The sequence below is a fragment of the Symphalangus syndactylus genome, chromosome 21 (genome assembly GCF_028878055.3).
Source record: "Symphalangus syndactylus isolate Jambi chromosome 21, NHGRI_mSymSyn1-v2.1_pri, whole genome shotgun sequence".
NCBI lineage: Eukaryota > Metazoa > Chordata > Mammalia > Primates > Hylobatidae > Symphalangus > Symphalangus syndactylus.
Genome location: NC_072443.2, coordinates 53,573,068 through 53,600,641, shown reverse-complemented (window position 1 = coordinate 53,600,641; position 27,574 = coordinate 53,573,068). Strand labels below are relative to the sequence as shown.

At 42.9% G+C, this 27,574-nt stretch overlaps 1 protein-coding gene across 15 annotated transcripts in view; it reads left to right on the top strand.

Annotated features, from left to right (window-relative positions):
- NR2C2 (nuclear receptor subfamily 2 group C member 2) overlaps nucleotides 1–27,574 on the top strand; it is a 103,373-nt gene that overhangs the window by 49,605 nt on the left and 26,194 nt on the right. For 8 of the 15 annotated variants that reach the window (XM_055260337.2, XM_055260334.2, XM_063630271.1 and 5 more), the window contains 6 exons: nucleotides 7,778–7,888; nucleotides 8,453–8,509; nucleotides 17,804–18,004; nucleotides 20,368–20,470; nucleotides 24,978–25,157; nucleotides 27,388–27,535. In XM_055260337.2, the coding sequence (XP_055116312.1) occupies nucleotides 7,778–7,888; nucleotides 8,453–8,509; nucleotides 17,804–18,004; nucleotides 20,368–20,470; nucleotides 24,978–25,157; nucleotides 27,388–27,535 (800 nt within the window). The remainder of the gene's footprint in view (nucleotides 1–7,777; nucleotides 7,889–8,452; nucleotides 8,510–17,803; nucleotides 18,005–20,367; nucleotides 20,471–24,977; nucleotides 25,158–27,387; nucleotides 27,536–27,574) is intronic. The other 7 variants (XM_063630270.1, XM_055260338.2, XM_055260335.2 and 4 more) reach the window with 1 other exon arrangement.

Sequence of the window (27,574 nt, the reverse complement as noted above, 5' to 3'; positions counted from 1 at the left end):
AAAATTTTCAGAAGGTTTGTGACAGTATCAGTTACCATTTGCTGAATATAACTAATGTTTAACTTATTATTCATTAACCTTCACACCAGTGCCATAAAGTAGTAACAATATATCCATGTTGAATTTGAGGAAATTTTGAAGTTTCACATTTCAGCTATTCGAGGGTTTATTTATTTATTTATTGAGACGGAGTCTCGCTCTGTCCTCCAGGCTGGAGTGCAGTGGTGCGATCTCGGCTCACTGCAAGCTCCGCCTCCCAGGTTCACACTATTCTCCTGCCTCAGCCTCCCAGGTAGCTGGGACTACAGGCGCCCACCACCATGCCTAGCTAATTTTTTAGTAGAGACGGGGTTTCACCGTGTTACCTAGGATGGTCTCGATCTGACCTCGTAATCCACCCACCTCGACCTCCCAAAATGCTGGAAATTACAGGTGTGAGCCACCGCGCCTGGCTAGAGGGTTAAATGACTTGTTGAAGGCAACAGTACAAGTTTCAGAGCCCAGGTCTGTCAGATTCCATAGCCTGTGGGTACTCCAATAATGCTGATGGTTTTAAAACTTCTTGCAAATAAAGTAAGGACCTGAGCCAAAATTTGGCCTGTTATTCTGCCAGTGAAGAATTTTCAGTACAGTCACAAACCAAATGTGAACCATATAATGACGGTTCTGTCAGTGCTCGAGTGCCTATAGGAAGGAAGGTAGTCCCATAAGATTATAACTGTATTTTTACTGTACCTTTTCTATGTTTAGATACACAGATACTTACCATTGTGTTACAGTCGGTTATAGTATTCACCACAGTCACATACTTTACAGGTTTATAGCCTAGGGGCAATAGGCTATACCACATAGCCTAGATATGTAGTAGGCTATGCCATCTAGGTTTGTTGTAAGTACATGTTATCATGTTCACATGATGAAATGACCTAATGACACATTTCTCAGAACATATTCCTGTCTTTAAGTAACACATAACTGTATCTGAAACTGGCAGAATTAACTTGCAGACTAATAGACTCAACCAAAATTTTAAATGTTCATTATTAAAGGATTCAATGAATATGCTCTGATAAAGTGATTGGCCAGCCTTTTCTTTTCAGTTATAAATAAACAGAGCTAGCAGTTATGTGTACATGGATCCTGGGAGACATACCTTGCAGAATCTCAGCCTCACCATACCTCCTATAAAATGGTTGTGCTTGTCCTGCCTATTTCTTAGCCAAGAGAGAGCTAATCCATATTTTTTAAGCTAAAGGTCACTGTAAAAATACTGGATTCTGTTGACTTCATTGTAGTGAATTTGTTGTTGTTAAAATGTATGCTTATGAAAGAAAAAAAATTTAGTAGCCCAGTAATGAATTAATTGATAATATTTTATCAAATTGAGATATAATTCACATACCATAAAATTCATTTTTTAAAAATATACAGCTTAGTGGGTTTTAGTACATTCACAAGAGTATGCAGCCATCACCACTATCTAAATCCAGAATATTTTTATCATGCCACCACTAAAAAACCCACATCTCTTAGCAATTATTCTTGCTACCCCTGTTCCCCTATCACCTGGCAACCACTAATCTACTTTCTGTCCCCATGGATTTGCCTATTCTGGACATTTTAAATAAATAGAATCATGCAATATATGGTGGTCTTTCGTGGCTGAGTCTTCCATGTTGTAGCATGTATGAGCACTTCATTCCTTTTTATTGCCAAATAATATTCCATTACATGGATATACCATGTTTTATTTATCCATTCATCATTTGAGAGAGATTTGAGTTGTTTCTACTTTTTGCCTGTTATCACTAATGCTGCTGTGAACATCTGTACAAGCTTTTGTGTAGACGTGTTTTTCTTTGTCTTGAGTATATATCTAGGAGTGAAATTATGGGTCATATGGCAACTGTGTTTTTACCCTTTGAGGAACAGCCAGACTGTTTTCCAAAGCAACTACCATTCTACATTACTACCAGCAATGTATGAAGATTCCCATCTCCACATTTTCACCAATACTTGTTACTGTCCATCTTTAACATTGTAGCCATCCTAGTGGATATGAAGTGGTATCTCATCATGGTCTTGATTTGCATTTCCCTAACAACTAATGACCTTGGAACATCTTTTCCTGTGCTTATTGGCCATTTGTATATCTTCTAGGAGAAATTTCTGTTTAACTTTTCGCTCATTTTTAAATTGGGATTTTTGTCTTGTATATTAAGTTGTAATGATATATGATTCGCACTTTTTTTCTTTTCCATTTTATAGATTGTCTTTTCACTTTCTTGATGATGTCTTTTGAAATACAAAACTCATTAATTTGAGTTCAGGTACGCTGGCTCACACCTGTAATCCCAACACTTTGGAAGGCCTAGGAGGAAGGATCACTTGAGCCAGGAGTTGGAGACAAGCCTGGGCAACATAGGGAGACCTCATCTCTGCAAAAATACTTAAAATTAGGTGGTGCACGCCCATAGTCCCAGCTACTTGGGGGGCTGAGGTAGGCAGATCACCTGAGCCTGGGAGGTTGAGGCTGCAGTGAGCCAAGATTGTGCCCCTGCATTCTGGCCTGGGCATCCAGGAGTGAGATTGTGTCTCAAAAAAAAAAAATTTTTTTTTTTTAAGGCCAGGTACGGTGGCTCACACCTGTAATCCCAGCACTTTGGGAGGCCGAGGTGGGTGGATCACCTGAGGTCAGGAGTTGGAGACCAGCCTGACCAACATGAAGAAACCCTGTTTCTACTAAAAATACAACATTAGCCGGGTGTGGTGGCTCATGCCTATAATCTCAGCTACTCGGGAGGCTGAAGCAGGAGAATCACTTGAACCCAGGAGGCAGAGGTTGCGGTGAGCCGAGATCACACCATTGCACTCCAGCCTGGGCAACAAGAGTGAAACTCCATCTCAAAAACAAACAAACAAAAATTTAAATTGGCCTGGCATGGTGGCACACACCTGTGATCCTAGCTACTCAGGAAGCTGAGGTGGGAGGATTGCTTGGGCCCAGGAGGATGAGGCTGCAGTGAATCATAATTGTGCTACTGCACTCCAGCACAGGCAAAGAGATCTTGTCCCCCCCCAAAAAAAGTTTCTAGTTTTGATGATTATTTTCTGATTTTTCTTGTGCTACTTTTGCTTTTGGTGTCATCTAAGAAACAATCCCTTAATTCAAGTTCACGAAGATTTACACCTGTGTTTTCTGAGAGTTTTATAGTTTTAACTCTTACATTTAGATCTTTGATCCATTTTGATTTTTTTTGTAATAGTGCAAGGTAGATGTCCAGATTTGTTGCCCTGCATTTGATTTCCACTTCTCCCATCACCATTTGTCAAAGGCTGTTCTTTGCCTATTGAATTATTGTGGCACCTTTATCAAATTTGAACATACAGATGAGAGTTTATTTCTGCGTTCTCTATTATATTCCATTGGTCTGTATGTCTTGTCTTTATGCCAGTACTGCGATTTTTTAAAGTTACAAATTGAGTTTATAATTGCATATATTTGTAGTACAAAGTGATGCTATGATCTGTGACTACAATGTGTAAAAATTTAATCAAGCTCATTAACATATCCATTACCTTAAATACTTATTTTTGCCATGAGAACATTTGAAATTTACTCAGCAATTTTGAAATGTACAGTAGGCTATTATTAACTGTATTCGCCATGCTGTGCAATAGGTCTAAAAAAAAGGAAAAGTATTCCTCCTGTCTAAGATTTTGTACCTTTTGACCTGACTTTCATCTCCCTATTCCCCCTGCCCCTCAGCCTCTGTAACTACCATTTTACTCTGGTTTTATGAGTTTGATTCTTTTAGATTCCACATTTAAGTGAGAACATGTGGTATTTGTCTTTCTGTGCCTGGCTTATTTCACTTACCGTAATGTTCTCCAATTCCGTCCGTGTTGTCAGAAATGACAGAATTTCCTTCTTTTTAAAGGCTGAATAGTATTCCAGTGTGTGTATATACCACATTTTCTTTCTTCATTGATCTGTTGTTGGACATGTTGGTTGATTATGTAACTTGGCTATTACAAACAGTGCTGCAGAGAACATGGGAGTGCAGACATCTCTTCAATAAACCGATTTCAAATCTTTTTGGGTAAATACCCAGAAGTGTGATTGCTGGATTCCACACTTTTAATTACTGTAGCTTTGTAAATAAGTTTTGAAATAAGGAAGTGTGAGTCCTCCAACTTTGTTCTTTTTCAAAATTGTTTTGGATATTCTGGGTCCCGTGCCTTCCCATATGAATTTTAGGATCATTTTGTCAATGTATGCAAAAAAGCACCTGAAAAAAAATTTTTTTTTTTTTTTGAGACGGAGTCTTGCTCTGTCGCCCAGGCTGGAGTGCAGTGGCGCAATCTCGGCTCACTGCAAGCTCCGCCTCCCAGGTTCACGCCATTCTCCTGCCTCAGCCTCTCCGAGTAGCTGGGACTACAGGCGCCCGCCACCACGCCCGGCTAATTTTTTTGTATTTTTAGTAGAGACGGGGTTTCACCGTGGTCTCGATCTCCTGACCTCGTGATCCGCCCGCCTCGACCTCCCAAAGTGCTGGGATTACAAGCGTGAGCCACCGTGCCCGGCCAAAAGCACCTGAAATTTTGATAGGGATTACATTGAACCTGTAGATCAATTTGGGGAATATCACCATCTTAACAATATTAAGTCACAAATGTCTTTCTATTTATTTAGGTTTTTTTTTTCTTTTTTCTTTTTTTTTTTTTTTTTTGACGGAGTCTTGCTCTGTCACTGAGGCTGGAGTGCAGTGGCACAATGTCGGCTCACTGCAAGCTCTGCCTCCCGGATTCACACCATTCTCCTGCCTCAGCCTCCTGAGTAGCTGGGCCTACAGGCACCCGCCACCATGCCCGGCTAATTTTTTGTATTTTTAGTAGTGACGGGGTTTCACCGTGTTAGCCAGGATGGTCTCAATCTCCTGACCTCGTGATCCACCTGCCTCGGCCTCCCATAGTGCTGGGATTACAGGCGTGAGCCACCATGCCCAGCCTGTTTAGGTGTTTTAAATTTCTCATAGCAATATTTTATAGTTTTCAAATCTTGCATTTCTTTTGTTAAATTGATTTTATTTCTAAATATATTATCCTTTTTGATGCATGGTCAGTGGGATTGCTTCCTTAATTTCATTTTCAGATTGCTCATTGCTAATATATGAAAATACAATTGATTATTGTGTTTTTGTTTTGGGTTTTTTTTTGTTTGTTTGCTTTTTTTGTTTTTTTTTGGTTGGTTTTTTTTTTTTTTTTGGAGACAGAGTTTCACTCTTGTCTCTCAGGCTGGAATGCAATGGCGCGATCTTGGCTCACTGCAACCTCCGCCTCCTGGGTTCAAGCAATTCTCCTGTCTCAGCCTCCCGAGTAGCTGGGATTACAGGCCCCGCCATCATACGCAGCTTATTTTTGTATTTTTTAGTAGAGATGGAGTTTCACCATGTTGGCCAGGCTGGTCCTGAACTCCTGACCTCAGGTAATCCACCTGCCTTGGCCTCCCAAAGTGCTGGGATTACAGGCGTGAGCCACTGTGCCTGGCCTTGTTTTTTGTTTTTGAAAGAGTCTTGCCCAGGCTGTGTAGTGACAACAATCATGGCTCACTGCAACCTAGAACAACTGGGCTCAAGCAATCCTCCCACCTTAACCTAATGAGTACCCGGAACTTACAGGCATGCACCACCACACACAGCTGATATTTTAATTTTTTTGTAGAGATGGGTCTTGTTTTGTTGTCCGAACTGGTCTTAAACTCCTGACCTCAAGTGATCCTCCTACTCAGTCTCCCAAAGTGCCAAGGTTACAGGCTTGAGCCACTGCATCTGGCCAATATTTGTATTTTGATCTTATATCCTGCAACCCTGAAACTCGTCTACTCACTTTGATGGGTTTTTTTGTGGATTCTGTGGGATTTTTTGTATATGAGATCATGTTATTTGCAAACAGAGATAGTTTTCTTCCCTTCTATTCTGAATGTTTTTATTTTTCTTTCCTAATTGCCCTGGCTGGAACCCCTAGTGTAATGTTGAGATAGAGAGAACGGACATCCTCATCTTATTCTTAACCTTAGAAGGAAAGCTTTTAGTCTTTTACCGCTAAGTATACTGTTAGCTGTGAGTATTTTATAGAGACCCTTTATCAGATTGAGAACTTTCCTTTTATATCTCGTTTGTTGAGTGTTTTTATCATGAAATGTTGTTAGATTTTGTCAAATGCTTTTTCTCCATCAATTGAAATACTTATGTGGCTTCTGTCCTTTATTCCTTTAATGCAATGTATAGAACTGTTTGATTTTCATATTTGAACAAGCTTGCGTTCCTGGGATAAACCCCACTTATTCGTGGTGTATAATCCTTTATATACCACTGGATTTGGTTTACTAGTGTTTTGTAGAGGATTGTTTGTGTCTCTATTCATAAGAGATATTGGTCTGTAGTTTTCTTTTCCTGTGATGTCTTTGGTTTCAGTATCGGGTAATATTGGCCTCACAGAATTAGGAACTGTTTTCTTCTAATTTTAGGGAGAGTTTATTGTGAAGTGTTCACAATACACATTTTTTTTTTTTTTTTTTTTTTTTTGAGACAGAGTTTCCCTCTTGTTGCCCAGGCTGGAGTGCAATAGCATGATCTTGGCTCACTGCAACCTCCGCCTCCCGGGTTCAAGAGATTCTCCTGCCTCAGCCTCCCTAGTAGCTGGGATTACAGGCACGTGCCACCATGCCTGGCTAATTTTTTTTTTTTTTGTAGAGACAGGGTTTTACCATGTTGGTCAGGCTTGTCTCTAACTCCTGACCTCAAGTGATCCACCCGCCTCGGCCTCCCAAAGTGCTGGGATTACAGGCGTGAGCTACCGCCCCCGACCCACGATACACTTTTTCCTGTCACCCAGGCTGGAGTGCAGTGGCACGATCTCCGCTTACTGCACCCTCCCCATCCCTGGTTCAAGCGGTTCTCCTGCCTCAGCCACACGAGTAGCTGGGATTACAGGCACGCACCATCATGCCTGGCTAATTTTTTTTTTTTTTTAATGTAGAGATGGGGTTTTACCATTTTGGCCAGCTGGTCTGAAACTCCTGACCTCAAGTGATCTGTCCACCTTGGCCTCCCAAATGCTGGGATTATGGGTGTGAGCCACCACACCCAGCCACAATACGCTTTCTATCAAGAAAAAATATATCTGCCTGCTTCAAATACCCAGGTGACCACTCAGCACCTTGTACCTTGCCTTTGGGATAGGTATTGACTAAATTTCAGACCCTATGGTCCTGACAGGCTTTTCCCAGCTCCATCCCATTGGGGCTGAGAAATTACCAGAACCCTTTTATGAGTACTAATCCCAGTAGTTTTCAGTGTAATGTTGGTTTTGTTTGTCATCCCCTGCTGTGTTGTAAGAGCCTTTCTCGGGAAACCAGATTAAAGGAATGTTTTACAGGTGGCTTTGGAGACAGGGATAACATTCAAAGATCATCTTTAAAATGTTATTTTGGTAGGTTTTTACTTTATTAAAGTGTGCAGAGCACAATTGCAAATTCCTTTGGTTTCTTCTTACATTTTCAACATTAGAAACAGCTGTTTTAAGATTGTATTTTCCTGGGGGGCATCGTGTAGCAACATCTCATTGATTCCTTTGTCATCCTTCTGGGTCCATACCTCAGAACCACACAAGTTCATCACTCCAGGCCACAGTGAAAGCAAGAGGCATGGTCTTCAGGCCACCTCTGGGCATCATTCTGAACCCCCTTGTGATCCAGCCCACTTCTCGCCCACAGGTAACACGTACACAGACCTCTCGGCCGGAATCTCCAGGGATGACCAGCCCCTCCCCACGCATCCAGATAATCTCCACTGACTCTGCTGTAGCCTCACCTCAGCGCATTCAGGTACCTGCAACCTGCCAATGGCAACCCTGCCTTTCCAGAACTCTTTCCAAAAACAAACCTTCCTAAGGGTTTCACTAAGGAGTTGTGCCTTTTGGGCATCAAATACAGTACAACTTCATCGATTCTTTAAAAAAAAATAAAAAATGCTTACATTTATTTAATCAACTTCCATTTAAAGCAAAAGCCTGAACTGTTGTTTCAAACTGTTGAGATGAAGTACCATTTTATTACTTATTTGCTTCCAAATTGAGAGGCAGTATTTCTTAGTACTGTAATTAAGAGCAAGGGCCCCTACTTGAAGTCAAATCCAGTGCCCCACTTAGCTTTTTTGACCTTGGTCAATTAACTTTTTAATGCCTCACTTTCTTCATTTGGAAAATATACATAATAGTAGTATTTGCCTCGCAAAGTTATTATGAAGAATCAAAGGGATATTGCTTATAAAGTGCTTAGAATGGTGCCTGGCACATAATAATGTTCAATATTTACTAATTATATAATAACTTATTACTAATATTGTTATTAACTAATCGATATTCACTTATGGGAAGTTGTCTTCCCTAGGGCTCTGAACCTGCCTCTGGCCCACTGAGTGTTTTCACCTCTTTGAACAAAGAGAAGGTAGGTGTATCAAGCTTGTAGGCAAAAAGCTGGGAGGAAGGGATAATATATTGATGACAGAGATTTATTGTTATCTCAACAAGCTGAATCAAAAAGCCAAATATAACTGTTGATTTCTGTTTTTCTCCTTGCAGTTTTATCAGTTTTTTTGCCTCACTTTGATGCTCTGTTGTTAGTTGCATATATGTTTTACATTGTTATGTCTTTTTGGAGAATTAACTCCTTTCTTGATCTTAGCCAAAAGGTCGAGAAGCGATGGAGAATTAACCCCTTGTTTGCTTGCTTTCTTTTTATTTATTTTTGAGACAGAGTCTTGCTATGTTGCCCAGGCTGGTCTTGAACTCCTGACCTCAAGTGATACTCCTGCATCAGCTTCCCAAAGTACTGGGATTACAGGCATGAGCCACCATGCCCAGCCAACCCCTTTCTTATTATGTACCACTTCCCTTTATGTTTATTTTCCTCGTTCTGAAATTTGCTTTGTCTGAAATTACTATAGTTACTCCAGCTTTCTTTTTATTAGTGTTAGTTTCTAGCATGGTATAACTTTCTCTATGTTTTGACATTTTTTTCTTTTTTTTTGAGACAGGGTCTTGCTCTGTCACCCAGGCTGGAGTGCAATGGCGTGAACACAGCTCACTGCAGCCTCTACCTTACAGGCTCAAGCCATCCTCCTATCTACACCTCCCAAGTAGCTGGGACTACAGGCGCATACCACCATGCCTGGATACACACACACATAATGCTTTTTTTTTTTTTTTTAAATAGGGATGGGGTTTCACCATGTTGCCAAGGTGGGTCTCAAACTCCTGAGCTCAAGCAATCCACCTGCCTCAGCCTCCCAAAGTGCCGGGACTACAGGTGTGAGCCACCATGCCTGGCCAACTTTTTTTTTTTTTTAGGAGAATCTTGCTCTGTTGCCCAGGCTGGAGTGCCTTTACTATTCACAGACAGGATCATAGGGCACTACAACCTCAAACTCCTGAGCCCAAGCTATCCTTCTGCCTCAGCCTCCCAAGTAGTTGGGACTACAAATGTGCACCATTGTCAGCTTCTCCATCCCTTTATTTTGCATCTGTCTGTGTCTTTATTTATAAATTGGGTCTCCTGTAGGCAATATGTATTGGGGTCTTGATTTTTTCCCATTTTTTTCCTACTTCCTGTATAATTTCATAAGGGTCTTGTTTTTTTACCCAGCTGAGAATCTGTCTTTTCATTGGTGGATGTGGATCAATTCATATTTAAAGTGATTGTTGATATATTTGGATTAATATCCTCCATTTAGGCTGGGTACAGTGGCCCACACTTGTAATCCCAGCACTTAGGGAGGCTGAAGAAGGCTTATCACTTGAGCCCAGGAGTTCGAGACCAGCCTGGGCAACAAAGTGAGACTGTATCTTTACAAAAAAACTAAAAAATTAGCCAGACATGCCATTCCTGTAGTCCTAGCTACTTGGGAGGCTTTGGTGTGAGGATTGCTTGAGCCCAGGAGGTTGAGGCTGCAGTGAGCTGTGATCATGCCACTGCACTCCAGCCTGGGCCACAGAGGGAGACCCTGTCTCAAAAAACTAAAATAGTAACTCAAAACTATTCATATGAGCTAAAATTTATACTTAAGTAAAAGATTTATTTACCGTTTTGCAAAGGTCAGGATTTATTTACCTTTTTGCAAACCTTTTTTAAAGCAGGTTATTTTTACCCTTTTTATTTTTAGTCAGTAATCTTTGCTATTATCTTTTGGTATGCTCTAATATACCCTGACTTATCTTATAAACTTTACATATATTCTATATGTAAATTCTATATATACTATAGGAAATTGTGTATATGTAGGTATGTGAGTGGGTGGGTGGGTATGTGTGTGTGTATATAAATAGTATAGGAAATCTGAAGAGCTGGTTTTGGGTCGGGGGACAAACCCTTGAAGGGATTCTCATTGTACTCAGAAAGAAATCCAAACTTGCAGCAGGGCTGTCGCACCTCCCTCTCTAGGTTCCTGGGCCATGCTGGTTGTCCATGGACCTGATAGCAGTTCCCAAGAGATTGTTCATCTCCCAGGGCTTTCCATATACCAGAACGTTTCTCTTTGCTGGGAACACTAAACATTTAACTGGCTGCTGTCTCCTCAGCCTTGAATCTTTTTTTTTTTTTTTTTTTTTTGAGACGGAGTCTCGCTCTGTCGCCCAGGCTGGAGTGCAGTGGCACAATCTCGGCTCACTGCAAGCTCCACCTCCCGGGTTCACGCCATCTCCTGCCTCAGCCTCTCCGAGTAGCTGGGACTACAAGCGCCCGCCACCACGCCCAGCTAATTTTTTGTATTTTTTAGTAGAGACGGGGTTTCACCGTGGTCTCGATCTCCTGACCTCGTGATCCGCCCGCCTCGGCCTCCCAAAGTGCTGGAATTACAAGCGTGAGCCATCGCGCCTGGCCTTTTTTTTTTTTTTTTTTTTTTAAAGGCATTTCCCTCTTGTCACCCAGGCTGGAGTACAGTGGCACAGTGTTGGCTCACTGCAACTTCTGCATCCCAGGTTCAAGCGATTCTTCTGCCTCGGCCTCCCAAGTAGCTGGGATTACAGACATGCGCCACCACACCTGGCTAATTTTGTATTTTTAGTAGAGACAGAGTTTCACCATGTTGGCCAGGCTGGTCTCGAACTCCTGACCTCAGCTGATCTGCCTGCCTCGGCCTCCCAAAGTGCTGGGATTACAGGCGCGAGCCACTGTGCCATCCAGCCCAAATCTCGTCTTAAATGTCACCTTGTCACAGAGGTTTTCCCTGACCTCTCCTTTTTTTTTTTTTTTTTTTTTTTTTTTGAGGTGGAGTCTCGCTCTGTCGCCCAGGCTGGAGTGTAGTGGCGTGATCTTGGCTCACTGCAACCTCTGCCTCCCGGTTTCATGCCATTCTCCTGCCTCAGCCTCCTGAGTAGCTGGGACTACAGGTGCTTGCCACCACACCTGGCTAATTTTTTGTATTTTTAGTAGAGACGGGGTTTCACCATGTTAGATAGGATGGTCTCGATCTCCTGACCTCGTGATCCGCCTGCCTCGGCCTCCCAAAATTCTGGGATTACAGGCATGAGCCACCGTGCCCAGCCCCCTGACCTCTCTTTCTAAAGTTAAGTACTTTTGTTATTCAGGGTTACCCCAACCTGATCTTTTCCCTCATAACATGTACCATAAATTAAAATTGTTTACTGACTGGTTTGTTTCCTTGTGTATTGCCAGTCTCTTCCACTGAACTAAAAGTTTCATGAGGGCAGGAGCCATCTTCATATGCCACTGTCTAACACACTGTCTGACAGAGTAGACCCTCAGTAAATATTTGAGGAATAAATGAAAGAATGAGTAAGCCATGGTAAAAAGTCTTGACTTCTTCATCAGGAGCGATTTGATAAGATGAAAAGGATAAGACAAGACTGAGAAAAGGAGTATGTGAGAGCTTAGAGGGAAGAAATACTTTACCAAGGTCCTGTCATGTTCTGGGCAGTGTACCAAGCAGTTTCACACACATCACATCATTTCACTTTCCTAGTCATCCTTTTTCATAGATATATAAATGGAGCTCAAGGGCTTATGTAACTGCTCCAAGTTGACACAGCTGGGAAGTACTAGAGCAAGCATTCCTATTCATGTCTGTAGCTACCAAGTCCTGTCACAGGTGTTTACAGTGAAAGAGGTGGCAAGGTAATGACAGGGATAAAATGGAGAGGCTACCTCATCTAAAGAGGTAGCCAACCCACACGCAGCACCAGCCACCTGGCACCATGGGGAGAACTTGAGCCCAGGATGACCTGAGCTTCCAGTTTGTCAAGAGAACTATAAATTTGATTTTGATTATGGGAAATACTCAATTTTTAGATGTTAGCAAACAGTTGTTTTTTTTTTTTTAAAAAAATTAGGGTGCTGAGCGCAGTGGCTCACACCTGTAATCCCAGCACTTTGGAGGCCGATGTAGGTGGATCGCTTGAGCTCAGGAGGTCAAGACCAGCCTGGGCAACCTAGTGAGACATCATCTCTACAAAAAATACAAGAATTAGCCAGGCTTTCTGGCACGAGCCTGTAGTCCCAGTTACTCGGGAGACTGAGATGGGAGGATCACTTGAGGCTGAGAGGTGGAGGTTGTAAAGAGCCAACATTGTGCTACTGCACTCCAGCCTGGGTGACAGAATAAGACCTGGTCCCAAGGAAAAAAAAAAAAGTTTGGGTAGTCAAACAAGTTATCCAGTGGCTGGTTTTTGCCTGCAGGCCATTCATTGGCAGGCTCTTCTTTGCAACAGAGATGTTGAGCTGGCTGGAACAGAGTGGGTAACATTGGGGAGAATGGTGGTGTATAAGATCATTCCAGGGTCCTTTGGGATTAGAACTAGAGAGGACCTTAGCTTAGCAGAGTAAAGTCAGTTCTGCTATAATGTGACGTGTGTTCCTGAAAATTCCCACACTTTGCCAAATTGTGCAATGAAAACCACAGGACTGACTGGAAAAAATGAAATTAGTGACACAATACTCAAAAACTTTATCAGTAACGTATTAAAAAACAGATAGCAAATCTAATAAAACCTGCAAGTGGTTAAAATACGTAGTGACTATAATAAATACGGTACTTGGTTGGGCGCGGTGGCTCATGCCTATAATCCCAGCACTTTGGGAGGCTGAGGTGGACGGATCACCTGAGGTCAGGAGTTTGAGACCAGCCTGACCAACATGGAGAAATCCCATCTCTACTAAAAATACAAAAAATTAGCTGGGCATGGTGACGCATGCCTGTAATCCCAGCTACTCGGGAGGCTGAGGCAGGAGAATCACTTGAACCTGGGAGGCGGAGGTTGTGGTGAGCCAAGATCGTGCCATTGCACTCCAGCCTGGGCAACAAGAGCGAAACTCTATCTCAAAAATAAATAAGTAAATACGGCACTTTACCTAGAAAAAGCCTTGTAGTTTCTTTGTGGAGGTAGGTGTAGGGAGGATTGCGTCTCATGAGTTACTGTGAGTGGTGGACATGGGGTGACCTGAAATCACCAGATGGATTGAATGTGACTCATACCATGTGCACTGAGTATCCCTGCATGGATCACTTCACCTCAGTGTCGTTTTCTGTTTACCTAGTGTTATTCATGGAAGAAACCACGCATAAACACAAAATTTGCATTATACTCAAATTATTTACTAACATATCGATCATGTTAAAACAAATTCATCTTTTCACAACAAGCATTATAGCAGCCCTGACTGTATAGGTAGGCTATTGAGGGCCTTAAAAATCACAGAAAACAACACATATCTTCTTACGTTCCTCCCTTCCCCCCAATTTGTTATAGTTTACAGACAGGAATTTAAGAACTTTTGTTCCAAGTAAAGAAATTAAATAAAATTTGCCTCTTGTATTAGTTTCCCAGGGCTGTCACAATAAATTACCACAAATTTGGTGGCTTAAAACAATAGAAATTTATTTTCCCAACCTTCTGGTTGCCAGAAGTCTGAAATCAAGTTGTCAGCAGGGCCATGCTCTCTTAAGGTTCTAGGAGAGTGTCCTTCCTTGCCTCCTCCTACCTTCTGGTGGGTGCCACCAGTCCTTGGCATTCCTCACTTGCTTGCAGCTGCATCACTCCAGTCTCTGCTTCCATTGCCACATGGTCTTCTTATAAGGACACTAGTCATTGAATTAGGGCCACCCTAATGCAGTATTACCTCATCTTATCCTAATTACATTTGCAAAGGCCCTACTTCCAAGTAAGGTACATTAATAGATACTGGGAATTATGGCTGGAATGTATCTTTTCAGGGGGCACAGTTCTATGCACAATACCTCTCCTCCACAGCCAACTTAAGTTTTAATGAGCTTGGATATATCCGTGCAATTTGATGTTTCCTCTAGGTAATTAAATAGGAATCTGTGTTTGTTAACAAGGTCTTGCCTAATGGTCACCCTTGTGTTCCAATAGGGTATTTGGGAGATTTTTCTTTCTGCCTGCATTTTTAGTTTTTTCATGGGCGTGATCTCTCTAAGTAGAGGATACAGATGTCTTAGGAGGGTGAAGATAAAACCCCAAAATTATAAGTAATTCATTGAATTTTTATAAGCGTGAGTCTTTGAGAAAAAAAGAAACGAATAATCTAGCCAGGTGCATTGGTTCTCACCTGTAAACTCCTTGGGAGGCAAAGGCACGAGGATCACTTGAACCCAGATGTTCAAGACCAGCTTGGGCAAAATAGTGAGACCCCATCTCTAGAGAAAAAAAAAATTGCCAGGCATGATGGTGCTTACCTGTAGTCCCACCTATTCTGGAGGCTGAGATGGGAGGATTGCTTGAGCCTAGGAGGTCGAGGCTGCAGTGAGCCAGGATCGTGCTACTGCACTCCAACGTGGGTAACAGAACAAGACCCTGTCTCGAAAAAAAAAAAAAAAAAAAAAATTTAAGCCTTGAAGTATGTTATATACTGCCACTAAGAGCTGCTGTCCCTGTCTGGAACCAGTAACTTCTACCTCCCAATACCGTACCCTGACCTCATACTTGCCATACCTCAACCCCAATGACTAGAGAAGAGCATACAAGAAATGACATGCTGGTTATCTGTGTGTGCTCTGGCACAGCATGTGTCATCTCTGAACACAAAAGGGCAAAGGAATTACTAGTGTTGCCTTGGTTTTAGTTGGTAATCGAAGACCCCTCTCAATCACATAACTATGTCATTTCTTAACAGGGAAAACAGTTTAGGAAGGAAACAAAAATTGATAGACATGAGCCGGGCTTGGTGGCTGATGCCTGAATCCTAGCACTTTGGGAGGCCAAGGCAGCAGGATCACTTGAGCCCAGGAATTTGAGGCCACCCTGGGCAACAAAATGATACTCCATCTCTACAAAAAATTTTTCTAAAAAATTAGCTGGGTGTGGTGGTATGCGCCTGTGGTCTCAGCTACACAGAAGGCCGAAGCAGAAGGATTGCTTGGGCCCAGGAGGTTGAGACTGCGGTGAGCCATGCTCATGCCACTGCATGCCAGCCTGGGTGACAAAGCGAGACTCTTGTCTCAAAAAAAAAAAAAAAAAAAAAAAAAAAAGAATTGATAGACATTTGACTCACAGAGCTCAGGTTATGAGGGCTTCCAAAGGCCATCTTGTTTATCTAAGGCAAGAATCCTTTCTGTGGCAGCTGAGAGATGTGTCAACCAGCCTGTGTCTGCAATCTTTCAGTTGAGCCATGCGTAGGAAAGTTTTTTTTTAAGATAATTCTTTTCACAAGGTTTTCTGTCTCATGTTTTATGTTTCTGGGGGACTCTGGGCATGTCACAGATTGTAACGATGAAAGTTCTTCCTTTCATTCTTTCCAAATCCATTCTCCTTGAGCCTTAAACATCTTTTGCCCCTTTAGTTGGAGATGATGATATACTGGGGTTTGTCCCATGATTAGCTGAGGATTCATTCTTGGATCTGTCATCCTATTCTGCTGCCTCTCTGGTCTTGCACTTGGCTGTGCCCTGTGGCACACTTTGCCACATTTTTGCAGTTTCCTCTTGTGTTTGATTCAAGTCTTTGCTCAGTGTCACATACTCAGAGATGTCTTTCCTCCTAAAGTTGCATCCCTGTCTCCTTCCCAATGTCATGCTTTCTCTGTTTATTCTGCTTTTTGTTTTCTCCAGGGCATTTACACTGACTGATATTATTTATTCAGAGTTCATGGTCTGTTTCCCCCAATAGAAATTTAGTTCCATGATGGTGGGACCTTTTTTTGTTCACATCCCTATTCGTAGTACCCAGAACAGTGTTTGACTCGTAGTGGGTGCTCAGTAAACATTTAAGTGATTGAATCTTTTCTTGCCTATGTCATCTTATTTTGAGCCAGCCAACATTGTCTTATTTTCTGTATTGCAGTTAGCCAAGCTGTTGTGTTAGACTGTGTGAGTTTGTTATCTCAACCTTGAAGTTCCATTTCTTTTTTTTTTTGGAGATGAAGTTTCCCTTTTGTCACTCAGGCTGGAGTGCAGTGGCACGATCTCAGCTCACTGCAAACTCCGCCTCCTGAGTTCAAGCGATTCTCGTGTCTCAGCCTTCCAAGTAGCTGGGACTACAGGCGCCCACCACCACGCCCAGCTAATTTTTGTATTTTTAGTAGAGACAGGGTTTCACCATGTTGACCAGGCTGGTCTTGAACTCCTGACTTCAGGTGATCCTCCCACCTCGGCCTCCCAAAGTGTTGGGATTACAGGCGTGAGCCACTGCACCCAGCTGGAGTTCCATTTCAAAAGTCTGTCAAGAGGTGGTGCAGATGCTAGACCTGCCCATAAATGTACTGTGCTGTAGGAAACTGAGTTCCAGCCAGAGACATAGCACGTTTCCCCTCACCCAACACAGCAGCAGCAGCAGCTCAAGAGTCTTCTTTGCAGTAAGGGTCTGCTGGTGCCTGGAGGGAGAGGTGGCAGTGCTGCTAGCCAGGAACATCTGGCCTAGGAGAGAGGCAGGACGGGGATTAGAACAACTTCAAAGAACTTCATGAGCAAGAATAAGAGAGTTCATTCTTGTCATAGCAACTGTTTTTGTTGTGACTGATGCAATTAGACAAGGACTGTGTGAAGAAGTGGAATCTTGACAGCGAGACTCCTGAAGAGTGGGAACTCCCAGAGGAATAAGGGTCAAGACTTCTCCAGAGTCAGTGCCCACTTTCTTCGGTGCATCCTATGATCTTTTATTGTCTTCTCTCTGTGCCAGGCCTTGTGCTGGCCCTGGGGATATAGCAGTGAATCAGGTGTAGTCTCTATCCTTAAAAGACCTCAGAGTCAGGAAGTGGGAGTGAAGGAGGTGGGTGGTCAATTAGTGGTGAGTTGAGTGTGTGTCAGCAAGGGTCTCCCTGTATTCTCTCAACCTAAGGCAATATTATTTACAGGACCTTTTAGAAAGACGCCGTCTTTGAAGCACTCATTCCCAAGTTTTTGGATTTTGTGGATCAGTAGCATTTCAAAAAGAGTTAGGATTGCCTACATTTGTTACTAGGTGAGGACAAGGACTTTTCAAAAAGTTAAACCTATTATTTATTACTGCCTTCATTTCATAAAAGAAAGGGCGTTTTAATTCTAAAAACAGGAAAGATACAGTCCTAGACTAAAATTAGCTTTATGAAAATTTGTTTCTGAAAAGCTCACTGTCGTGTTTTATTTTTCTCAGTTCACCGTGAACTGGTGAAAATGCATGTTAGACAGCATTAATTCAAGGACTGGTTTTTGGCAGTCACCACTTTGAGCACCACCTGCAAATGCATGGGTCTTGTGACACTCCATGAGAGCAGCCTCCATGTTGTGTCTTATAGATTGTCACAGACCAGCAGACAGGACAGAAGATCCAGATAGTCACCGCAGTGGACGCCTCCGGATCCCCCAAACAGCAGTTCATCCTGACCAGCCCAGATGGAGCTGGAACTGGGAAGGTGATCCTGGCTTCCCCAGAGACATCCAGCGCCAAGCAACTCATATTCACCACCTCAGACAACCTCGTCCCTGGCAGGATCCAGGTAAGGCCTTTGGACAGGTATTTGTTTCAGCACTTGTGCTATTGAACTTGTTCCTGACTTGTTCTTACGTCTGCCTTCGAGGCCAAATCCATCCCTGGAAGGTTCTTTGGGGACCTGCAAGCATGGCAGGTTGCTGCTTTGGCCAAAGTAATAAACCAGCAAACCAGTGGCAAGGCCCAGAAGACAGTCAACTATAATACTCAGAGAGGATGGAAGTAGAACCAGGAAGTCAGTGGCCACAGAAGACTGACATGAGCAAGCCAGCACTGAGGCTACTGGAGAATTGTTCTTACCTAAGGCCATCAAGTGGCAGCCCTTGATATTTTAAAGGTACCACCTAGGGCTGACTACAGCCAGGTGAGAACCGACTTGTCCAGATCATCAGGTCTGTGGCCCCAGCGTTTCATTCTGTCTTTACTTGCCACTGTGTACTACTCGCCCTGGGCCCCTCAATTCTTGTCTCTGTCTCTGCCCTGGTTCTTCCTGCTCTGTCAAGGCACGATGGGGTTGAGGACAGTCTATAGCAAGGAAAAGAGCAGACATTGAAGGAAAGCAGGGTTGTTGCTAGCATGAGTCTGGGAAGCATAGAATCTCCAAACTCAACACTTAGAGAACAGAAACTTAAGGTCAGTATCCCATGATGGCTGAGCACGGAGCATGCTTCGTCAGGGTCGTGTTTCTTTTTTTTTTTTTAATTTTTGATAAAATACACATAATATAAAACTTATCATCTTAACCAGCTTTAGGTATACAGTTTAGTGGCATTAAGTAGATTTACATTGTTGTACCACTATCCAGCTCTGTGTAACTCTTTTCCTCTTCCTAAGCTGAAACTCTGTACTTACTGAATAGTAAGTCTTCTCTCCCCCTTCCCCAGCCCCTGGTGACCACCATTCTACTTTCTGTCTCCATGAATTTGACTACTCTAGGTACCTCATATAAGTGAAATCAGCGTTTGTGTGACTGGCTTATTTCACCCATCCATATTGTAGCATGTGTCAGAATTCCATTCCTTTTAAAGGCTGAGTAGAATTCCACTCTGTATATAGACCACATTTTATCTCTTCATCTGTTGGTGGACATGTAGGTTGCTTCCACCTTTTGGCTATTGATTTAATGCTGCTTAGAATCTCTGTTTTGGGTGGGGAGGTTCTACTATGAAGAGACTTAAGGAAGGGAAGAATTTTTTTGTCTTCTGATTGAGCTGGGATCAGAACGCCAATATGTTCAGCTTTCAGAACTGTTGTTTTAGACATCTTACGCTGCACTTACTAAATGCTGTCTCATCCTTCCTTTCCCGGAGTACATTGTGATCATCTGAAATCAGAATTCCTTCCTCCTTCTTTAGAGTACTCCTTGTCTGTGAAAGAATGGCTGTTGATTTTGTTGCATGTTTCACAAGAGGTGATTCTAATTAATGATTTCTGTATGTGTTCCCACCACGTATAAATCATTTTAAGGCTTATTGTTGGCTCAAGTTCAAGTACATTTTAAAATAACAGCTATTTTTCACTTTCTTATATTGATACCAGTTATAGTATTCTCCCAGATGAATTGCTGTCACCTAGAAAATCACCACAAATGAGGGGAAGATAGCAGGTTTCAAAGGTCATTTGTTCTCGTCATCTCACCACCAGCTGCCTCAGTCAGAGTCCTAGTTATTTAATTAATAAAGTTTGGTTATTTCTCTGCCAATACACCTCTTTGCGTACATTCAAGTTGTTACGGGAAGAATCTTAAATATCTTCATTTTGAAGCATCTGTGTGTGATTCCCCACATGGGCCACAATTTTGGGTGGTTGTAGTAGCCAGATAGAGTAGATCAGTGGAAACCAGCGCCTGACCCTGGGAAACCACCCAGCTGATGAGCAGTCCGGATGAGTGGCAGAGCCATTCTAGGTGTCAGATTAGGTTGTCTTCTGGAATTTTCCCAGTTCTGTCCAGAGTTCTCCTGCTTAGAAACCCAACATTGAGAATTTGTAGTTAAACATTACTTTGCTTATTGATCTGGGTTTTTGTTTGCTTGTTTTTTAGATGGGGTCTCACTCTGTTGCCCAGGCTGGAGTGCAGTGGTGCAGTCTCGGCTCACTACAACCTCTGCCTCCCGGGTTGAAGCAGTTCTCCTCCCTCAGCCTCCAGAGTAGCTGGGGATTACAGGCGCCCGCCACCACATTTGACTAATTTTGTATTTTTAGTAGAGACAGGGTTTCACCATGTTAGCCAGGCTGGTCCTGAACTCCCGACCTCAAGTGATCCACCCGCCTCGGCCTCCCAAAGTGCTGGGATTATAGACGTGAGCCACCGTGCCTGGCAGTGATTTGATTTTTAATTGGCACCCCTGTTTGTTTCCTGGTTTCTCTCAGATTGTCACGGATTCTGCCTCTGTGGAGCGTTTACTGGGGAAGACGGACGTCCAGCGGCCCCAGGTGGTAGAGTACTGTGTGGTCTGTGGCGACAAAGCCTCCGGTATGTAGTTCCAGGTTATGCTGGCACTTGTAATGGGCCAACAGCATGAAGTAACTGTTGTGAGGTGGGGTGGTAGTTTATTTAGAAAGACCATTTTATGTACGTTTGTAGGTTTCACACATGAATTCTACTTTTCTTATTGGGGTAATGATGTAAATAAGTAAGGTAGTTTGTCAGATAATTAGACATCAAAAGGAAAAGTCAAGAAATGATTTCTGTGATTTGTAAATCTTGGTTGAGTGTGTAGTATTTATGTGCTGCTAAGAAAGTACTCATTCTCTAATCTCATTAACATTTGTACAGCACTTGGCTATTTTACAAGATGTATAATTTGTATAATCCCCCTTCATCCTAACTGTAACTATCTCTTAACATCCCCTCACTATAACCCACTATAAATAACTGCTGTAATGAAGCAGGAGGAGGCATGTGATTACAGCTAGTGTCCCAGGGTCAGGAAAGGCCCCACAGAGGCAGTCGCACCTGGGAGCCTTGGTGATTGTGTACATGTTGGTTGGAGCAGGAGGAGGGCATTCCAGCAAGTGGAGCCAGGACCTAGAGTTTAAGGTGTATACCCATGGTGTCCTTGAGAGAGAGCTCATAGGCTTCTGTGATTACGATTGGGTAAAGTGAGACTGAAGAAGATGTCTGGCCCAAAAATTCAAGTGTTGGCCTGCTTGTACTGGGGATCCATAGAAGGTTAGTGAGGCAGACAGGAAGGAATGGAGAAGTATTTTACAAGAACACAGTACCAGGGATGCCAGGGGCACAGGCCTGTGTTCTGTGACGGCTGCTTGGTTCCACTTTCTTCTGTGGTCACAAAATTCACAGGAACTTTGGACACTGTAGTCCTGGTTTTTGTTTGTTTTGTTTTTTAAAAAGGAGGTTGGCCCAAGCCTCTTAGGAAGACAGCCCCAGGCAAGCATCTACAGAATACAGAAGATCAGAAGCTCCAATTTCCCTTCCATGCTGGTGACACCATTTATCTGCCAATAGTGCCTGCCTCTGCTCCCACCCTTTGTCCTGGTAAACCCAACCCATCCAATCCCTTCTCTGAAGCCCTCACCTACCCCAATAGGCAGATAGACAGTGCTGCTTGTGATTCTGATTGCCCTTTCCTACAGATTTCTCTAATCACTTGTTGCATACTCATATAATTCACTCTTTACAGGCCTGTCTTCCCCATCAGAATGTCAGACCAAAAACCATGTCTTACCATCTATCTCTGTATTCGTGTCTTCTTGCTCAGCAAGGAAAGGCACTCTACAAACTTCTGAACAAATGAGTGAAGCATGAACATAACAAAAGGGCCATAGAATCTGCTTGGCTTCCCCATTTGTCAGTCTTCTTCTGAGCTTAAAGGAAAGGCCTGGTCACAGGCTCTTGGTGCCATTGTCTCCTGATATTAGTGTCACTCAAAGGGATAGAGAACTCAAGGAAATATACTGCAAAGAAAGGAAAAACAATATTATAGAAGGCACTTTACCACAACTATTCTTAAAAGAACAAGACTGAGTTATTCCAGATGCACACTTGGAAAATGGTTTTGCATACTAGAGCTTAGAACAATGGATTCTCTGTAGCCACCTTAAATGGTAATCCTGTGAAATATATCCTCCTTGGCAATGTAGCTATGAAATTGGATTATATAAACAAGACAGAATCAGAAGAGCATGTCCATGGTCAGTCTCAGCTGGAAACAAGTGGGCATAATGTATGTGAAAGTACTTTGTGAATAAGAAAACTAAACTGAAGGAGGGGCCACTTTTTTTTCTGAGACGGGAGTCTCGCTCTGTTGCTCAGGTTGGAGTGCAGTGGTGTGATCTCGGCTCACTGCAACCTCTGCCTCCCGAGTTCAAGCGATTCTCTTGCCTCAGCCTCCCGAGTAGCTGGGACTATAGGCGTCTGCCACCGGCTAATTTTTGTATTTTTAGTAGAGACTGGGTTTCATCATATTGGCCAGGCTGGTCTTGAACTCCTAACCTTGTGATCTGCCTGCCTCGGCCTCCCAAAGTGCTGGGATTACAGGCGTGAGCCACCTTGCCCGGCCAGGGGCACTTTTTAATGTCATTGATAATTAAAAGTTGGAGATACCATGCAAACTGTACACCTGACAAAGGGTTACTACCCAGAACGTATAGGGAACTTAAACAACTCAACAGCAAAAAAAACAAGTGACCCAATTTTAAAATGGGCAAAATACCTTAATAGACGTTTCTCAAAAGAAGACATTCAAATGGCCAAGTTATATGAAAAAATGCTCAACATCACTAATCTTCAGGGAAATGCAAATCACCACATGAGGTATCACCTCCAGTTAGGATGTCTATAATCAGGCTGGGTGCAGTGGCTCATGCCTATAATCCCAGCACTTTGGCAGGCCGAGGTGGGCAGATCACATGAGGCCAGGAGTTCGAGACCAGCCTGGCCAACATGGCAAAACCTCATCTCTACTAATTTTTGTATTTTTATAAGATATATAATTTTTGGCAGGGTGCAGTGTCTCACATCTGTAATCCCAGCACTTTGGGAGGCCAAGGCAGGTGGATCACCTGAGGTCAGGAGTTCGAGACTAGCCTGGCCAACATGGTAAAACCGTCTCTACTAAAAATACAAAAATTAGCTGAGTGTGGTGGCAAGTTCCTGTAATCCCAGCTACTTGGGAGGCTCAGGCAGGAGAATTGCTTGAACCTGGGAGTCAGAGGTTGCAGTAAGCCAAGATCGCACCACTGCACTCCAGCCTGGGTGACAAAAGCAAGACTCTTGTCTTAAAAAAAAAATATATATATATATATATAAAAGATTTTATTTTTATAAAATCTTACAAAAATAAAAAAATTAGCCTAGTGTAGTGGTGCACACCTATAATTCCAGCTACTTGGGAGGCTGAGGCACAAGAATCACTTGAACCCAGGAGGTGGAGGTTGCAGCAAGCCGAAATCACGCCACTGCACTCCAGTCTGAGTGACTAAGACTCTTGTCTCAAAAAAAAAAAAAAGAAAAGAAAAAATGTCTACAATTAAAAAGACGAAAAGAAGTGCTAGGGAGGATGTGGAGAAAAGGGAACACTTACACATTGTTGGTGGGATTGTAAGCTAGTACAGCCACTATAGAAAACTATATGGAGGTTCTTCAAAAAATTAAAAATAGAACTACCACATGATCCAGCAATCTCAGTACTGGATCCATATCCAAAGGAAATAAAATCATTATGTTGAAGAAATATCTGCACTCCCACGCTTACTGCATGACTATTTACAATGGCCAAGATGTGGAATCAGCTTAAGTATCCAACAGCGGATGAATGGATAAAGAAAATGTGGTATGTAACACAGTGGAATACATAAAACTGAATGAAATCCTGCTCTTTGTGACAACATAGATGAACATGGAGGACATCATGTTACGTGAAATCAGCCAGACACAGAAAGACAAGTACGATCTCACTCATGTGGAATCCTTAAAAAAAAAAAAAAATCGATATCATAGAAACAGAGAGTAGAATAATGGCACCAAGACTGGGGAGGGGAAAAGTGAGAGATAGTTGGGAAAGACTGACTAACTGGTACAAAGTTACAGTTTAGTAGTAGGAACAAGTTCTGGTCTATTGCACTGTAGCCATAGCTAACAATAAGGTATTACATATTATAAAATACCTAGAAGAAAGGCTTTTGAATGTCCTTATTACAAAGAAATGATAAATGCGTAAGGTGATGGTCACTCTACCTGATTTGATCATTATACAACATGTGGATATATTGAAATATCAAATTATACCTCATAAATATGGACATGGACAATTACAATGTATCAAAAATAAAAAGAGACACCAAAGTAAAACAAGATTAGAAAAATGAACTGTGTTTAATAAATGCATTCCTAGAACTGTGTTTCTAGAAGCTCTGAGTAGCTAGCCCAGGTGGAGCCATATGGTAATCCTCTTTTGCTGTGGGCTTCGGCAGTCACAGTCCCCATGCTTCTCCCTGTGACTATCCCGCTTCCCCAGGGGAGGTTTAGGGCCCAGGACGTGAATCAGAGAGAGAGGGGCTAAATGCAGGAGTGAGACCCTCTGCCAAAGCCACACATGCACGTGTCTGCTATGTGCCACTCGTGGCAGAACGGGACCTGAGCCGCATCACAAGCCCAGATCTCCAGGAATAGGACCAAGGTGTGTTCAAGTGGACAGTAGAGTTCAGCCGTCACCTGTGAGCTCCTACTGTATGTTAGACCATTTGTATACTAAGAGCACTAAGGTCATGCCATCTGCCAGCTGTCATATAACCCGTCTGAGCTTCAGTATTTCCATCATGAACTCATAAGGCTACTTGAAAGATTGTAGAGAAATTACGTGAAGGGTGTGGCCAGTATGCTTAATGCTCAGGCCACATGGCTGTTGGCACCTAACAGTGTACGCACCCATCACTTGCACAGGAACTGACAGATCACCTCTTTGGTGAATCCACAAATATAGTCACAAAATATTTGTGTATTCTTTCTCCTGTTTCAGGCCGTCACTATGGGGCTGTCAGTTGTGAAGGTTGCAAAGGTTTCTTCAAAAGGAGTGTGAGGAAAAATTTGACCTACAGCTGCCGGAGCAACCAAGACTGCATCATCAATAAACATCACCGGAACCGCTGTCAGTTTTGCCGGCTGAAAAAATGCTTAGAGATGGGCATGAAAATGGAATGTGAGTAACAATATTTAAAAACCACATGAGTTAATGTGGAGGGAGAGAGTAAACAAGAGTCTATTAAATAAGGTTTCTATATCTGGCCTTAAAATACTTTAAGAAAAAAATATGCACTCAGGCTTCATTTTGGTTTACCTCATGGGTCAGCTAGGTGATTGAGAGCCAACGCTGTGGGGGTTGGTCTCCTCCTGCTGTGTGTGTGGAAAGCCTTAATGCAGATGCATCAGGAGGCAGCTTAGTGGAGTGGGTTGAACACAGGCTTTGGAGGAAAGCTGATACCAAATCTACCTCCAGGTGTGCCACTAAGAGCTATGACGCCTGAGGACACACGTAGCCTCAGCCACAGGGTCCTCATCTGTGATCTACTTAATCACCTTACTTATATATTGCTCCTGAGGATTACATAAGCCTACTCCCTGTCTTCTTAGCCCCTCTACTTTCTTTGGGATAAGGTCCTTTGCCAAGCCTCTGTGTAGCTGGGGTTCTAAAGAGAAAGCTATTGCTCCTGGATGTGTGGGGCAGCCAGGGAAGGTCTCAGGCCCCTCCTTTCCACTCCCATAGACAGAATTTTGGGGGTTTTCAGGGACCAATCAGCATGGAGGTCACTTCCCTAGCTAGTGATGAAAACATGAAGACCAGGACCCAAGATGGACAGCACAAAGAAATCCAAGGAGAGTGGAGTTAGGCTTAAACCACAGTAGGAAAATGGAGCTTAGCAGAGCAAGGCATGCAACTCAGCCTGGCAAGGCTGGTGGCCGAGGACCCAGGACTGCAGGCTTCCGCTGAGTATGCTGCATTGTTCTGTCATCTTTTGCATAGTTTTCTAGAAACTCTGAAAACCAATATATTTCCGTATTGATGTTGACGTTTCTGGGAACGGGAATCCACAAAATTCACTGGAGAATAAATGGAAATGTATTTTTTGAGAAATTAGAAATATCAACCTAATTTCTGCCTGGTGTGATGTTTTTATTTTATCTAATGATACTGCTCTTTCCCCAAAGTGAATAAATAAATCTCTGGCTTGGTGTGGGACTGGCCCACATTGCCAAGCTGTCCTTTTTCTCAATGATGAATATTTTTACCCAGAGCAATGACTGAAATCAGTTTTCTTGTGATCACAGCTGTAGCTGCAAACACAATATTTAACTGGATAGCAGTTTGATTAGCAGCATATCTGAATGTTAGTCCCTGACCTTCATCACTTTTGTCTTTAAAAAGCTTTAATTTTCTTCAGTTGCTTCTAACATGCATATCTGCTCTTACATTAGACTGCTAAAAGGAGAGTTTGCTAGCATGATATAAAATTGACAACCATTAAACAGTTTGCAGAAGCTATTCAGACTTGAGTTGGAAATTAGAAGGGTTCCTCTACAAATTGTGGCATAGGAAATGCATTCTATTAAGGGCCCACTTGAAGGTGGGCATTTTTTGTTTGTTTTTTTGAGGCAGTCTCTCGCTCTGTCGCCCAGGTTGGAGTGCAGTGGCACTGCATCTTGGCTCACTGCAGCCTCCACCTCCCAGGTTCAAGCAATTCTCCCTGCCTCAGCCTCCCAAGTAGCTGGGATTACAGGTGCCTGCCACCACACCTGGCTAATTTTTGTATTTTTAGTAGAGGCCGGGTTTTGCCATATTGGGCAAGTGATCCACCCGTCTCGGCTTCCCACAGTGCTGGGATTACAGACGTGAGCCACCACCCCTGGCCCAAAGATGAGCATTTCTTTATCCTTGAAAGGGTCTATTTTGTTAGCAGCATGAAGTAAAAACCAGCTGGGCACGGTGGCTTATGCCTGTAATTCCAGCACTTTGACAGGCTGGGGTGAGTGGATTGCTTGAGCCCAGGATGAGTCCAGACTGGGCAACATAATGAGGCTTCATCTCTACAAAAAATAAAATAATAACATAAAATTAATAAAATGGCCCAGAAGGCTCATGGGTGCTTCCATAGGCCACATAGGTGCTGTGCTGCAGTTTTTTAGCAGGGAGTACCACCCATCATGAGGTCTTTTTTATGCCGCTAGATTTGACATGGCATGGTTTGGCTTTATTCCTTCTCTCTGGCCGAAAAGTCCACTGTGACAGCTGAGCTAGATGAACCTAGCACCAGAGTCATCCTCCCTGCAGTAATGGATTTACTAAAGAAAACCCCTTACTTTACCACAAGGGGTGTGGTTTTTATTGATTTGAATTGTTTCTCTAAACACAAATATTTATGTTGTGATTTAAGCTGTACAGAGTGAACGGAAGCCCTTCGATGTGCAACGGGAGAAACCAAGCAATTGTGCTGCTTCAACTGAGAAAATCTATATCCGGAAAGACCTGAGAAGTCCCCTGATAGCCACTCCCACGTTTGTGGCAGACAAAGATGGAGCAAGGTCAGTCCCTTGTTCTCACTGCAATCAGCCTTTGCAGCT